At 38.0% G+C, this 13,288-nt stretch overlaps 1 protein-coding gene across 1 annotated transcript in view; it reads right to left on the reverse strand.

The window, feature by feature from the left end:
* The window catches only part of CUBN (cubilin), a 153,060-nt gene that overhangs the window by 102,363 nt on the left and 37,409 nt on the right, over positions 1-13,288 (reverse strand). Inside the window, 5 exon segments of the mRNA XM_087917141.1 lie at positions 1,281-1,437; positions 4,990-5,171; positions 6,296-6,456; positions 9,554-9,740; positions 11,966-12,029. Coding sequence (XP_087773267.1) covers positions 1,281-1,437; positions 4,990-5,171; positions 6,296-6,456; positions 9,554-9,740; positions 11,966-12,029 — 751 coding nt within the window.

The following is a 13,288-nucleotide window of genomic DNA, read 5'->3' on the forward strand; positions in this document are numbered from 1 at the left end:
ATCTTCTCCAACAAATTCTTTTTTGTCTTCCATGCTCTTAATAAATGTCATTTTTGGAAAGACAAGGTTGTGAATGTAATATCTAGACTACTCGAAATGATGTTGTAGCTTCAGGCAGTTTGCAGATGAAAAAGTTTTCTGAGAAATAGCAAGGGACTTTGTGATTTGAATAAATATCCTGAAATAATAGATGGTGGAAAATAAAAGAATATCCACACATAAAGTGGTAACAGGATAATTTAAGGATAATTCTGGATAATTTAGATTTTTTTTTCAAGTACACCGCATCTCCTATTTTATCCATTTTAACACGATAGAGGGAGAGTCTGAAGTAGCAGTTAAAGGCACTCATACCAAAGGTGCTTTTTCAGGAGGCAACTGGATTTTATTGCTTTTTTGAAGATGTTTTGCTTCTCATCCAAGAAGCTTCTTCGGCTCTGACAGAACAGTGGAGAATGGAAGGATTTATATTCCTTACAGACAGCTGGTCATTTGCATCTTTTTAGAGGATCTTTAAAGCACTTGGAGGCTTGTGTCCTCAGGATCACCTGAGTGATGCTCCTGGTTCCTTCAGTCTGCAATTTTTCCTCTGGAAATCCATTCCTATTCCCACACCATTCAAAGGGTGTCCATCCCAAATTGTATAGCTAAAAGTCTAAACAATGCTCTAAAAGGATGTAAATTACCAGCTGTCTGCAAAGAAAATAAATCCTTCCATTCCTTACAATCCTGTCAGAGCTGAAGAAGCTTCTTGGATGAGAAGTGAAACATCTTCAAAAGAAAAAAACAAGAAAGTCCAGTTGCCTCCTGAAAAAGCACCTTTGGGACAAACATAACCTGGATGATTGAAAGTCTCTGCAGACTTTTAGTTAAAGGCACTTTTAAATTCTAAGCCCGCCTTAGGAACACAAACTACCTGAGGGCCTTTGCGCCGTTGATTCTCTAAATCTGGGAAAAAAGCAGTTGCAAATTACTTCTGCCAAATTGTCAAGAATCAAGGCTAATTTGAACATACATGTACATGTGTGCGCACAAACACACATGTACACATTTTTATAATGATAATAGTGCAATTTTTAAAAAACCTACATTGTCCTGAATTTCTAATAGAAAGATGGGACAATAATTAGATTAGCCAGGCCTCCTTTATCTTTTCAATTCAAGATAATTTGCCTATTATCCTAAGTGTATCACACACTAAAAACGGTTCTATATGTTCATTCAAATATGCTGCAAATGTATTTGAGCTGGTAGGACTTAATTAAAATATTTCAACTTACCTTGCTTAAAATGAGCAAGGAAACCTCTTCCATTTGAAGAGTAGCCTGTATTTAGATTTATATACATAGTATTGCCAGTAGAACGTATTGTGGGTGGGATCTGATTACCACAAAACTTGCCTAACATGGTACTGTTGCTATTGCTGCCATCATACACCTGCAGTTATTGGGACATATAAATATATATTTTTTAAAAAATTAATATATGGCAAACAAAGTTTTTTGGGGGATTGAAGTCTGCTTTTGATTATTTTATAGATAAGTTCATGTAGTTTTCTTGGAAATATGACTTAGGCTGTTATCAGCCAGCAATCAGTGTTCTTAAATGTTGCCTAATCATGAATGGGCTTAATGAGCCAGTCAAGATCAAAGGAATTGAACTCCTAGCAGCGTGAGCAGAGTTAGCCTGCAATACTGCATTTTAATATTGAGCCACCACAGCTCTACATATGAATCACTTCCTTGCTCCAAGGAAAATCTTGACCTCATTCTAGGAGATTGAAGATTGAAAAGAAAGGACTGGTTTAATAAGAGAGCAGATTCTCCCCATGCCAAAAGAAGAGGCAGCCTTTTTCCCATCCTACATCTTACATTATTGGCAGCTCCATCATTGATAGCAACTAAAGAGTTCAAGCTGATAAGGTTACAGGCATTTTTATAACCCCATCTTCCCAAGAGTTTAGCAATTCATAAATCTAACATCTTGAAAATAATTGAAAGGAAAAAACATCCTTTTTACCTAACAAGATTGAAATGAAGCTGAAGTGATATAGAGGTAGTCCTAGATCAGAGGTCTCCAACCTTGGCAACTTTAAGACTTGTGGACTTCAACTTTGCTGACTGAGGAATTCTGGGAGTTGAAGTCCACAGGTCTTAAAGTTGCCGACGTTGGAGATTCCTGTCCTAGACTAATGATTATAGCTGAGGTCAGAATTTCAATCATAATTTGTAAAAAGGGTCACAATGTAACCATGCCTGATTTTATGACCTTCATTAAGCAAACACATTGTTTGCTATTGGATGGCTTTTGCCAAAAACTGGAAATTATGCAAAAACATCATAAATTATGTTCACATGACTAGAGGATGCTGAATATAGCCATAAATGTGCACCAGTTACAGAGTGCCCAAAATAAATATTTATTCCTTCTGTATCTCCCCATGGCAGATGTAGGTAATACTCTTTTTCTTCTACCGTTTTTCTCCAACAATACGCTTCCCCCAATAGGAAGGCCCAGCATGTTTTCTAGGCATGAGGTGAAATTAAGCCCCTCCCCCCAAATTTAGGCCTATTTAAAACATGCAAAGTGGGGGAGAAGGGCAAGGGGGAACTTGCCGTTAGGATTGGCCTGCGGGCAGCCATGACTTGCCACCAGCCGCTCCTAATGGCCAATCATGGCGGAGCATGGAGGGCTCCCTCCCCCCACCAAGCGCCTTTGCTGCAGACCCGGGTATAGTGCTGGTTGCAGTCGGCAGTGGTGTGGATGTCAGTTTCAGCGGTGGCGGGGCACTTTGCACCGCTGCCACTTCCTCTGCCGCCATCGCTTTCCCTTCTGCCCTTGCTGCAGCTTATGCCATGTTCAGACTGTTTGGATTGGAAGGTTTGCCTCTGCTCGAAGGGCAAAATGGATAGATGGTTCCCTTTTTAAAACTACTGGGAGGGATGGGGACGAAGCTGCCCAGCCAGTCTGTATTCTTAGGCAACAGACGGAGGGAATGAGAATAAAGAAAACTTAAAAAGGGGGTAAAAGGTCCATGGGGGTGGATTCAGGCAGCTGGAACAGATAACAGATAATCAGAGTTGGAAAGGACCTTGTAGGTCATCTAGTCCAACCCCCCCATCCAAGTGGGACACCCTACACCATTTCTGACAAATGGCAGTCCAATCTCTTCTTGAAAGTCTCAACTGATGGCGCTCCCACAACTTCCAAGGGCAAGCTGTTCCATTGGTTGATTGTTCTCACTGTCAGAAAGTTTCTCCTTATTTCCAGGTTAAATATCTCCTTGTTCAGTTTCCATCCATTATTCCTTGTCTGGCCTTTGAGTGTCTTGGAAAATAGCTTGACCTCTTCCTCCCTGTGGCAGCCCCTCAAATAGTGGAAGACCGCTATCATGTCTCCCCTGGTCCTTCTCTTTACTAGACTAGCCAAGCCCAGTTCCTGCAACCATTCGTTGTATGTTTTAGCCTCCAGTCCCCTAATCATCCTGGTTGCTCTTCTCTGTACTTTTTCTAGAGTCTCAACATCTTTTTTGTAATGTGGTGAACAAAACTGGATGCAGTACTCTAGGTGTGGTCTTACTAAGGCTTTTAGAGTGGTATTAGTACCTCCCTTGATCTTGATTGTATCCCTCTGTTAATACAACTTAGGATTGCATTAGCTTTTTTGGCTGCTGCTGCTGCACACTGTTGGCTCATATTTAGCTCGTTGTCCACTAAGACTCCAAGATCCCTCTCACAGTTATTGCTATTGAACCTGGTTTCACCCAGTCTATAAGTGTACTTTTGTTTTTACTTACCTAAGTGTAGGACTTTACTTTTCTCCACATTGAATTTCATTTTGTTAGATATGGCCCAGTGTTCTAGTCTGTCAAGATCCATCTGGATCTTGAGCATATCTTCTTGGGTGTTAGCTATTCCTGCCAGCTTAGTATCATCTGCAAATTTGGTAAGTTCCCCTTCTATTCCCTCATCTAAGTCGTTAATGAAGATATTGAAGAGCAAAAGGAGAGCAAAAGGAGAGCGCCCAACCGTACAGGAAACGAGACCGTGACACGAAGCTCTAGGGTGCGAAGAAAAGCGAGGCATGGTAGGGGAAGGATGGCATCACTCTCCCACCGCCACTTCCACCCACTGAAGCCCGAATGACTCACTGACTTGCAGGACATTGTCGACGCAGCCACCATCAAGCAAAGTAATGCACCTGCGGGAGGGCAGGCGGTTCTTGTTGGCAGTGGGGTCTGTCCCACCGCTCCTGCCACTGTTGTTGGAGACAGCACTGGCGAGAGAAGTGCCACCGCCAGTGGGAACCGTGGAAGCTTACCAGGAAAGCTCCCCCTCCCAAGAAGTGACTGAAACACTGCCGCCCCACCTGAGAAGCAGCTGAAAGGCAGCCATGCTCAAGCCATTCCTCCACCCACTGGAAGGGCCACTTCTCCGTTACTGCCATGCCACGATGTCCAGTACAGGTTCCAGTTTCTGTGTCTTGACCAATGGCAGCAGTCTGAACATGGCATAAGCTGCAGCAAAGGCAGAAGGGAAAGCGATGGTGGCGGAAGAAGCGGCAGTGGTGCAAAGTGCCCGCTGCCACCAAGGCTGACATCCACACCACTGCCTACCTGCCCGCCCACTGACCTGCCTGCAGCCAGCATCATACCCGGGGCTGCAGCAAAGGCGCTTGGTGGGGGTAGGGAGCCCTCTGTACTCCACCATGATTGGCTGTTAGGAGTGGCTGTTGGCAAGGCTCCCAGGCTGCTCTAGGCGAGGATGCGAGGGGAGGGGAGAAATTAAGTCATCCCCGAAAAGATGGCCTAGCCGTTTTTTTTTGGGGGGGGGTCAAAAGAAAATAAGACCTGGCCTTATTTTCTGAGAAAAATGGTAGATATATAGATCTGAGATTACTCCCACAGTGGAAAACTTATATTGCATAAATTGATATTTCAGCTATTATTGTTAGCTATTATCAATCTTCCTCATAGAAGATAAGACTTACAGCAAGATAATCAAAGTAACAGGATGGATGAGACTCTAAATGGAACTGATCAAAATAGATTTCCAACACATTTCCATGACTTGACTTCAGCAGCCAGTAACATTTCATATTTTGGTAATAGGGCATAGGGTAGTTGGGAGACATGAATGTTCCAGAAGAACTTGTAAGGATTGCACCACAACCTGAAAATAAGTAGAAAATTCTAATTAAATGACAATTGGCCAACTCTATTTTTTCCCTAGTACTACATAGTCTCTATTTGCTTTTAGCAAAGTTTTGAATGGAATTAGTAATAATTATTTTTTAGGTTAAGCCCATACTTCTTATAACTTTCAATATGTTGATAACTTCTTGTTATCCACTTCTGAAATTGGAAAAATGAAATTCCACCTAAAGGTCAAAATACATAATTTTTCTTAATGTCCATGTAGACATTTATAGAGAGAAATGTAAGGATGCAAATATGTCTAAACTTCTAGATATCTGCCTGTCAATTGTCCATAATAAAAATGTGGCATAAATTATTATCTGTTTATTTATTTACATATCACCAACTGGTAAATATGATTGTAGTAGGCCTAAAGCGGTAAATTATCAAGCATATAATAGATGAATCCAGATACCCATAGCCTATTTCATTAAAATGCTTTGTCTCATGGAGAAAAATCATTTGATGTCCGTAGAACCTCATGACAAGGCCAGGCTTTGATGGATATCCTGCTTGATAAACTGGGGTTTCTGTGCATATGTATAAGTCACTCTCCCTGAGCCAAGCAACCCAACAATTCCATTTATTGGAAATGGAATGCTTAGAAATGGGGTAATGCTATGTATTATACAATTGTCTTGATCAACTTTATTTGAAATTCCAACAAAGCAACCTTTGGAAGATTTGTGGAATCTAAATATACAACAATTATATTTTAAAATGATGAGCAATGGGATTATGCAAAAAGAGAAAATTAAAAATGCAGTCCAGGAATGGAGTACTTTCTTCTGCCTTAGTTTTTGTCACAATTTTAAACCTGTATAGGATCATACACCGTTGAATCTCTCTTAGAATAGCGCTCTATCTCTGTGAGTCTGCTTCTGAAAATGCCTGAGTTTTTTTCCACATCAGGAACATTATGGCTTCTCACATAGATCTCAATAAGCCAGGTTTACGAGTTAAAGGGGTGGTGGTGATAATGATAAAAAAGAGAAAGAAACCAAGGAAAATGGCCAAGAAAAATGAACGATATCAATTATATTCCCTTCTTGTTACTTGTTAGAGAAATAATGTGATACATTCTATATTTTGATTTACCTGTTAATGTTCCATCCCAATAAGCTGAGAAGCCAGTACTTGTTGAAAGTGTATCACTCACAAACTTTATCCACAGGGTATTACCATGGGAAATGGTAACAGGAGGCAATGAGGAGCCACAATACTTCCCAAGCAAAGGAGATGTTTCATAACCTCCATTTCTTTAATCAAAAATCAATATACAAAAAAGGGGGAAATAATTAAACTTGAATCTCCAATAAGACTATATGTACAAAGCAACAAATGGGTTGCTTTAGCAATAAGAAAATTCTTTTTAAACACTTTTAAATTTAAAAACTCATTCAGACAATTAAATAAAAGCAAAAAAATTAAAACAATTTGTACTGTAGTGCTGATTTTTTAAAATTTAAAATATAGATAAGATTATTTAGTAGAACAAAAATCTTCTTTGACCTCTAGTTTTAATACCATTTCTATAAACTCCAGCCAACTATTTGGAATAGAATAGTTTATTTGGCCAATGTGATTAGGCACAAAAGGACACCAAATTAGATACACCAAGGCAACAGATTAAAGAAGGAATCTGAACATATTCAAAGGAATATGTATTCTATTACACAGAGACAACTCTATATACTGACTGAGCAAAGACAAAAAAAGTTGCTTAGACAATACTTAACCAATTTAAGAATGTTTAAGTAAAAGGAAGGAATATAAAGTTGGTTTATTTGACCAGGATTAAAACAAGATATATTACTTCTGGCAAGATTCTGTGGAATTTCTGTTGAAATCAGGAAAAGATTATGTTTTATGAATTTGTTTGTACTGTAGATAAGAGGTGGGATATGGGGTGAAACAGTAAATTGTTGTTAACCTTAGAAGGGATGGAGAGCCACTAACTTCTTTATAATTGTGAGGAAGGTTGGAATTCACTTTTTATACATTTCTTTTCCCTTTATTAAATCTTTACTTGTCTCTTTTGTTTCTCTTTTTTCTTGCACTTTTCCTCCTTTCTATTCACTTTTTAATTTAATTTTAATTTGTATTGTTTTATTATTATAATATTTTTTTAATATTCTGATAATATAATTCTTAATTCCTATATGGGAAAAACATGCTTCACTGGTTTATAGAATTTACTATCATTAGGGTGATTGTAAGTGATTTGGTATTGCCTCCTTATAGTGGGCTCTAGGAGGCAATACCAAATCACTTCTGAAATTTTGCCAAAAAATAAAAAATGCAGGGACATGTCCAGGCAGTTGTCAGGAGACAAACTGACTCAAAGGCAACACTCGCTCGCTCGCTCGCTCATTCACTTACTCACTCATGCTCACATAAATTTGAGTTTTTGCCAAAATTTGTGCCAGCAAAAAATAGTTGTCTGATTATTAGGGTTGGGAATAGGAAGCCTGTTGTACAATAGAATTTATCTAAGCTCTTAGCAAGGGCAGTTGGACAATGTAGCATGAAGTGTGATGGTATTATATAGAGAGTTGACGAAAGGAAGACTGCTATATAAACAGCCCAATACAAATGCACCAGATTTTTAAAAGACTAAATACTGCTGGGGAAGAACTTTCTGTATTAAAAAAAATTAAATGCAATTCCTAGCTCTTCTGTGTTGGTTTTTTTTGTTTTTTTGAAGAAATCAGTTAGGCTTCACAAATTTGTGGTATTTTGATCTTGTGTATTCCTTTGGGGAAGAATGCTCCTAATCCCTTCCTTAAATTCTTTTATATGCCTGTCCTAGAGAACCAGAAGATGGTTGCAATGGGATACGGGCAGGGGTAGGATTTTAACAATCAGTTATGTGGGCGTGGCTTGGTGGGTGGGTGTGGCTTGGTGGTCATGTGACTAAGTGGGTGTGGCCAACTCGGCATCACTCATGTCAAGGGGCGCTTCTCCTCACCTGGCCCCTCATGACAGTGGGGATGCTGCAACGGTCGTAAGTGTGAAAAATGGTCAAGTCACTTTTTTCAGTGCCATTATAACTTTGAATGGTCACTAAATAAACTGTTATAACTCAAGGATTACCTGTACAAAAATACAAAAAGCTTCTTTGCTTGCAAAAAGCTGCACTAAATACCAATTATTAGATTAAAAATACCTGCAAGTCCAAGTTACAAATCAGGTAGGGTACCAGAGTACCTTGAGGAATGAAAATAGTTAAAATGCAGTGATAACTATTAAGCAGCCATCTCTTGCTCCTAAAGTGAAACCCTTTAGCAGAGAGATCATTTACGCTCTCCAGAAAAAACACACCCAGGAAAAGCAATCCTTAGATCCATTTGCACCACTTAAAAATACCAGCTGGTCTCACTCACCTCACAAGATATCCTAAGGATATCATCCAGATTTAAGGAAAAGTCACATGCCCCCCAGAAAGACAGTACCAAGCTTGTATCCTGCGTCTTGGAAGTATACCCCCAAAGGACAGTGCCAGATAGTACTAAAGCAGTGAGGAAGACCCCCTCCCCAGATAGAGGCAGGAAAAAATTCAATCACAGTACAAATAATTAAATCACAACAGTAGCTGTTGCTTGTTGAAGCTGAATGGGGAAAATTATCCCATCATTAAACACAGGATTAAATGTCACCAAGCACAGAATTAACCTTCACCACAAACCAATTTTGGACCAAAACTCAGAAAGAGAATGTAAACTCACATTTGACTGTTAATCTTTCTAGCTAGCCAAGAAGCCTTGCGGAATGTCATTCATCTTGGTTGCCTGTCACTAAAAGCTTTGCTTCATTATTCAATTATTTCTTCAAAGTGCTGATTGTCCAGGGAAGTATTTCCTCCCAACAGCAGTGTAAAAATCTTAAAACAACCCTTCCCCTTTAAGAAAGTCTCAGAAGCTCTGGAGACAGGAAGTCTGGGCTGTCTGCCAAAAATGTAATAAGGGTGGAAAAAACAAAAGGAGATTGCTTCTAACTACCAGTTCTCCGAACTGCTTAGAAAGTTAACAAGGGGTTCTATAGAACCTGATAGAACCAGTGGGATCCCACCCCTGGATACAAGATAAAAAAACAATCACAGCATAAAACAGTTTCAAATACAATTATAGTCTTGTACAGTTCTTTTTTAAAAAAGAAAAAACTGGACAGCCACCTATCTAAAATAGTATCAGGTTCCCTATTGAGCAGAGGGTAGGACTAGAAAGATCTCTGCAGTACTTTCCAGCTCTATTTTGATTGATTGATTGATTGATTTGACTCCTGGCTTACAGTTCCATTAAATGAAGTAGTTAATTATTCAGAGGTATCAATATAGTCAAATAGAAATCAACTTGCCTAATTTCAAGATAATCATGCCGACACGTGAAGTCCTCCTCCAAAGAGAAATAGGTGAAATTCAAAGCAATTTGTTTGTTCTTTGCCACATGGATCTTGTATATGCATACCATTTTGTCTGGATAGTTATTTGGATAGTTTGGTGATGTTAACATACCAGAGGCTGTCGTATATTCATGTGAACATGCTAGAAAAAACAACAGAAAAGTACATCGATAAAATAATAATAATCACAGATATCACAAAGTATTAAGTTCTGAAAATCAAAGATGAAAGATTGCATAAATTGTTGCTAGAGCCCAGTGGTTTTCTACATACTTGGTACAATACAAAAAAAATCTTGGCGACACTTCAAAATCCACACGGGCAAAATTTCCATCTGTCAATTACAAAAAGCCACATTGGATGAGGGTTCTGTGTCAGAGTCAGAGATGGAGCCAGGGCAGGCTGGCAGTCATCAGCTGCCTTCGGGCTCGGACAGCAGTGAGGCAGGGAAGCTTCCCTGGAAGCATGTGCAGAGCTGTCAAAGGGTGGCACAATTAAGAACTCAGGGTTGACATGGGAGTAAGGACACAAGTGGATAATGAATGGTCCCTCCCATCAGGATTAAAAGAGAAGCAAAAGGGGTGGGGGCTTTTGCAGGAATCAACTTGCTCGTTCGTTTATTTGTTCCAGCCTCGTGGAGATTTGTCTGTATAATCCAGCCTTTCCCTGCCAGCATTGAGTGTGGAACTATTTACTGGGCAGCGTTCCAGGACTGATAAAAGTCTGAACTCATTAGTATACCTTCACAAGACTGTTTGCTGGCTGTGAATGAAATAAATTCACATTAATGTAATAAAAAAGGTTTTTTGCCGGGACTCAGAATTGACAGTGCTTTTTGGGGAGGCCTAGGAGAGAACACCACCTTAGCTGCTGCAAGAATATAGACTGATTATAATTAATGACATGACAAAGTAGCAACAACAGTGCATTGGAGTATTTACAAGAAATATCACTTGCCTGGTGGAACCACCAACAGATAAAGTAATAGAAAATGAAGAAGTTAAATCGTATAGGACTTTAGAATGCAAACAGATAGGTATCTGTCACATAGCACACTAGACAACAATTGTTGATAAGATACACAAAATAGTCTGGATTTAGATAATGGATATTGCAATACCAAAAAAATTATATCCTGCGACCATAACTTTAACATAATTAAACATCTGCCTGTCTTAGATTCTTGGGAAGTATTTGATGGATGCGCAAAAATGCCAAAACCAGTCTAAACATTTGGTTGACTATGTGACCAGCTGTAATAATAAATATTGAATATCAGAACTTGCTAAAAGGATAGAACTGAAAACCACCTTTATTTTATTTATTTTGTCAAGCGATTGTAAGATAACAGGTATAACATAGTTATGAATACATGAAATGGATACATATAAGAAAAATAAAAAGAAACAATAGGACAGGGACAGTAGGCATGTCGGTGCACTTATGCACGCCCCCTACAGGTCTCTTAGGAAAGGGGTGAGGTCAATAGTAGACAGTCTAAGGTTAAAATTTTGAGGGTTTGGGGAAGAAACCACAGAGTCAGGTAGAGTATTCCAGACATTGATCACTCTATTGGGGTAGTCCTATCTTTCATTCTCAATTAAAAAAAATAAAAGATGGTGCCCTCTAATATCTCAACTAAGATATACATTTAAGTGAAACATTAGCAATGGACAAAAGAGATAGTGACTTAAGTTTCATTAAAAAATCATTTCAGTTTAATAGTGCCATACTATAGAAAAGCTGTTTTTCTTTTTAATTAAACAAATATGAACTAAGTTGACAAAAAGAAACCTGGTTTCTAATTTCAATAATGTTTTTTTCCCTAGTATTTATTTTATGCTTTGTTTGAAAGGACATATCAAAACTTGGAAGATGACACATCTGGTAAAAAGCTGTATCATACTCAAGTGGAAGACTCTTCTTATTCATATGGCTTTCCTGACAATTCAAGACACTCTTTTAGCATTTTTTTTTAAAAAAAACAGGTGATCATGTGAGAGTTGCTTATCTCACTAAATTCCAACAGCAAATTAAAATCCTCTTGCCAGTGTTTAATTTCCGATTCTGCTATTTTAAAAAAATATTCCATCTTATATAAAAATCATTTCAGTTGAGTTCCCCAAGGTAAACAGTTCTATTATAATGTTATTTGTAAAAATCCAGGATGCTTTCAGATAGATTGCTCTGAGGACTATTGATCAAAAGACTTTGCTTTTTCCTACCTAAAGAAAAAGGAAACACAGGAAGAGATGATAAAAAAGGGGAAACCTATAAAAGGAAGATTCATTTTGGGATAATACAATGCTTTAGATATTACTTTGAAAGGATGGTTCTTATACACCCAAAAAGGAATTAGCATCTTACTATCATTCTTTAAAGCAGCAACAGCTGTTCTCAGAATTGTGTTCAGCTGTGAAGGACAATCACACTGTTATAGGAAAAAGACCAGTTATTTTAAATATTTTGCAGGAAAAAAATGCTATATATATTCAATCAATATGAAAGGCTTTGTATGAAGATACCTTGAAAACCCTATAAATGTTTTATTTGGAAACATCCTATTCTCTTATAATCCTTTCATAATAACATGTGAATATAATTATGGGAGCATAGAATTTAGCTGCCCATTCTATTTTCCCAAAAAGAATCAGCTGGCTTCTGATCAAAATATTTGAGACTTTCCACAGAACTCAAGAAGGGATTTAGAAATCTAAGGAGCAATGGAAAGTGGGCTGGAACATGCATTTTGCTCAGTATTGCACAATGGCTACACAAGATTAAATACGAATGACTAAAATGATTAAATATGAACATTCTTCTTGGCTAGCTTTCTTGCTTGCAGTTCCATCCAAAACCGCTACAGTAACTCCTCTGTTTCCCATGCTTCTTACTGAAGCAAGGAAAATCTTTTGGTAATGCAGCATTCAGCTATTGGATTGAACACTCCTAAAGTGAATTAAAAACTAAGTTTTATTCTGCATTTTTTGTTGGGCAGCGAAGCCCCTTAGAAGTTTCATGGTGTTAACAAAACATAGAAAAACTTTTATTGTGTTAATTTTCAACATATGAATTACATACTGAAAGAAAAGAATGATTGTACGCCATAATATATGAACAAAGTTTGTTCAATATACAAAAATGGAAAGATGTAGCTGGCTTTCAGTCCAGTCAGTCAGAATAATCAGATTAGCTCTACAGTGGAAAGAACAATGACACTACTGGATGATAAACAGTAAAAACAGATAACAGAAGATTAAAACATGAGTTAGTTGCTGCTTGCTGATCTATGCTTGCACAACAAAGCTAGGAAAAATGAGGCAGACATATTTCTTTTCATCTGTTTTCCAAAAATGAAACATATATTATTCTAAATGCCAAATGAAAATTCTTACATCTTTGATTATTTTTTTAAAAAATCTGATCTCTCATAGTCAAGGGATATTGACAGCTTCCTAGAGAATTAGCAATTTGTATTATTTGTAACTTCCTCCAAATTTTCTTGCATCCATAGAACATATTCTTTTTCTGAAGGCAATGGAAGTATTGGCACTTGGAATCTTGTCATTGTTGACATAAGGCAACATAATTAATTTAATCTGACCAATTCAGGGAAGAGGACTGCAAACAATGAATGATTTTGTGCAGAGTATGGTGTTCATTTTCATATATTGTACATTCACCCAAGAA

Source organism: Pseudonaja textilis, chromosome Z, assembly GCF_049901715.1.
Source record: "Pseudonaja textilis isolate UNSWEBS1 chromosome Z, rPseTex1.2, whole genome shotgun sequence".
Lineage (NCBI taxonomy): Eukaryota > Metazoa > Chordata > Lepidosauria > Squamata > Elapidae > Pseudonaja > Pseudonaja textilis.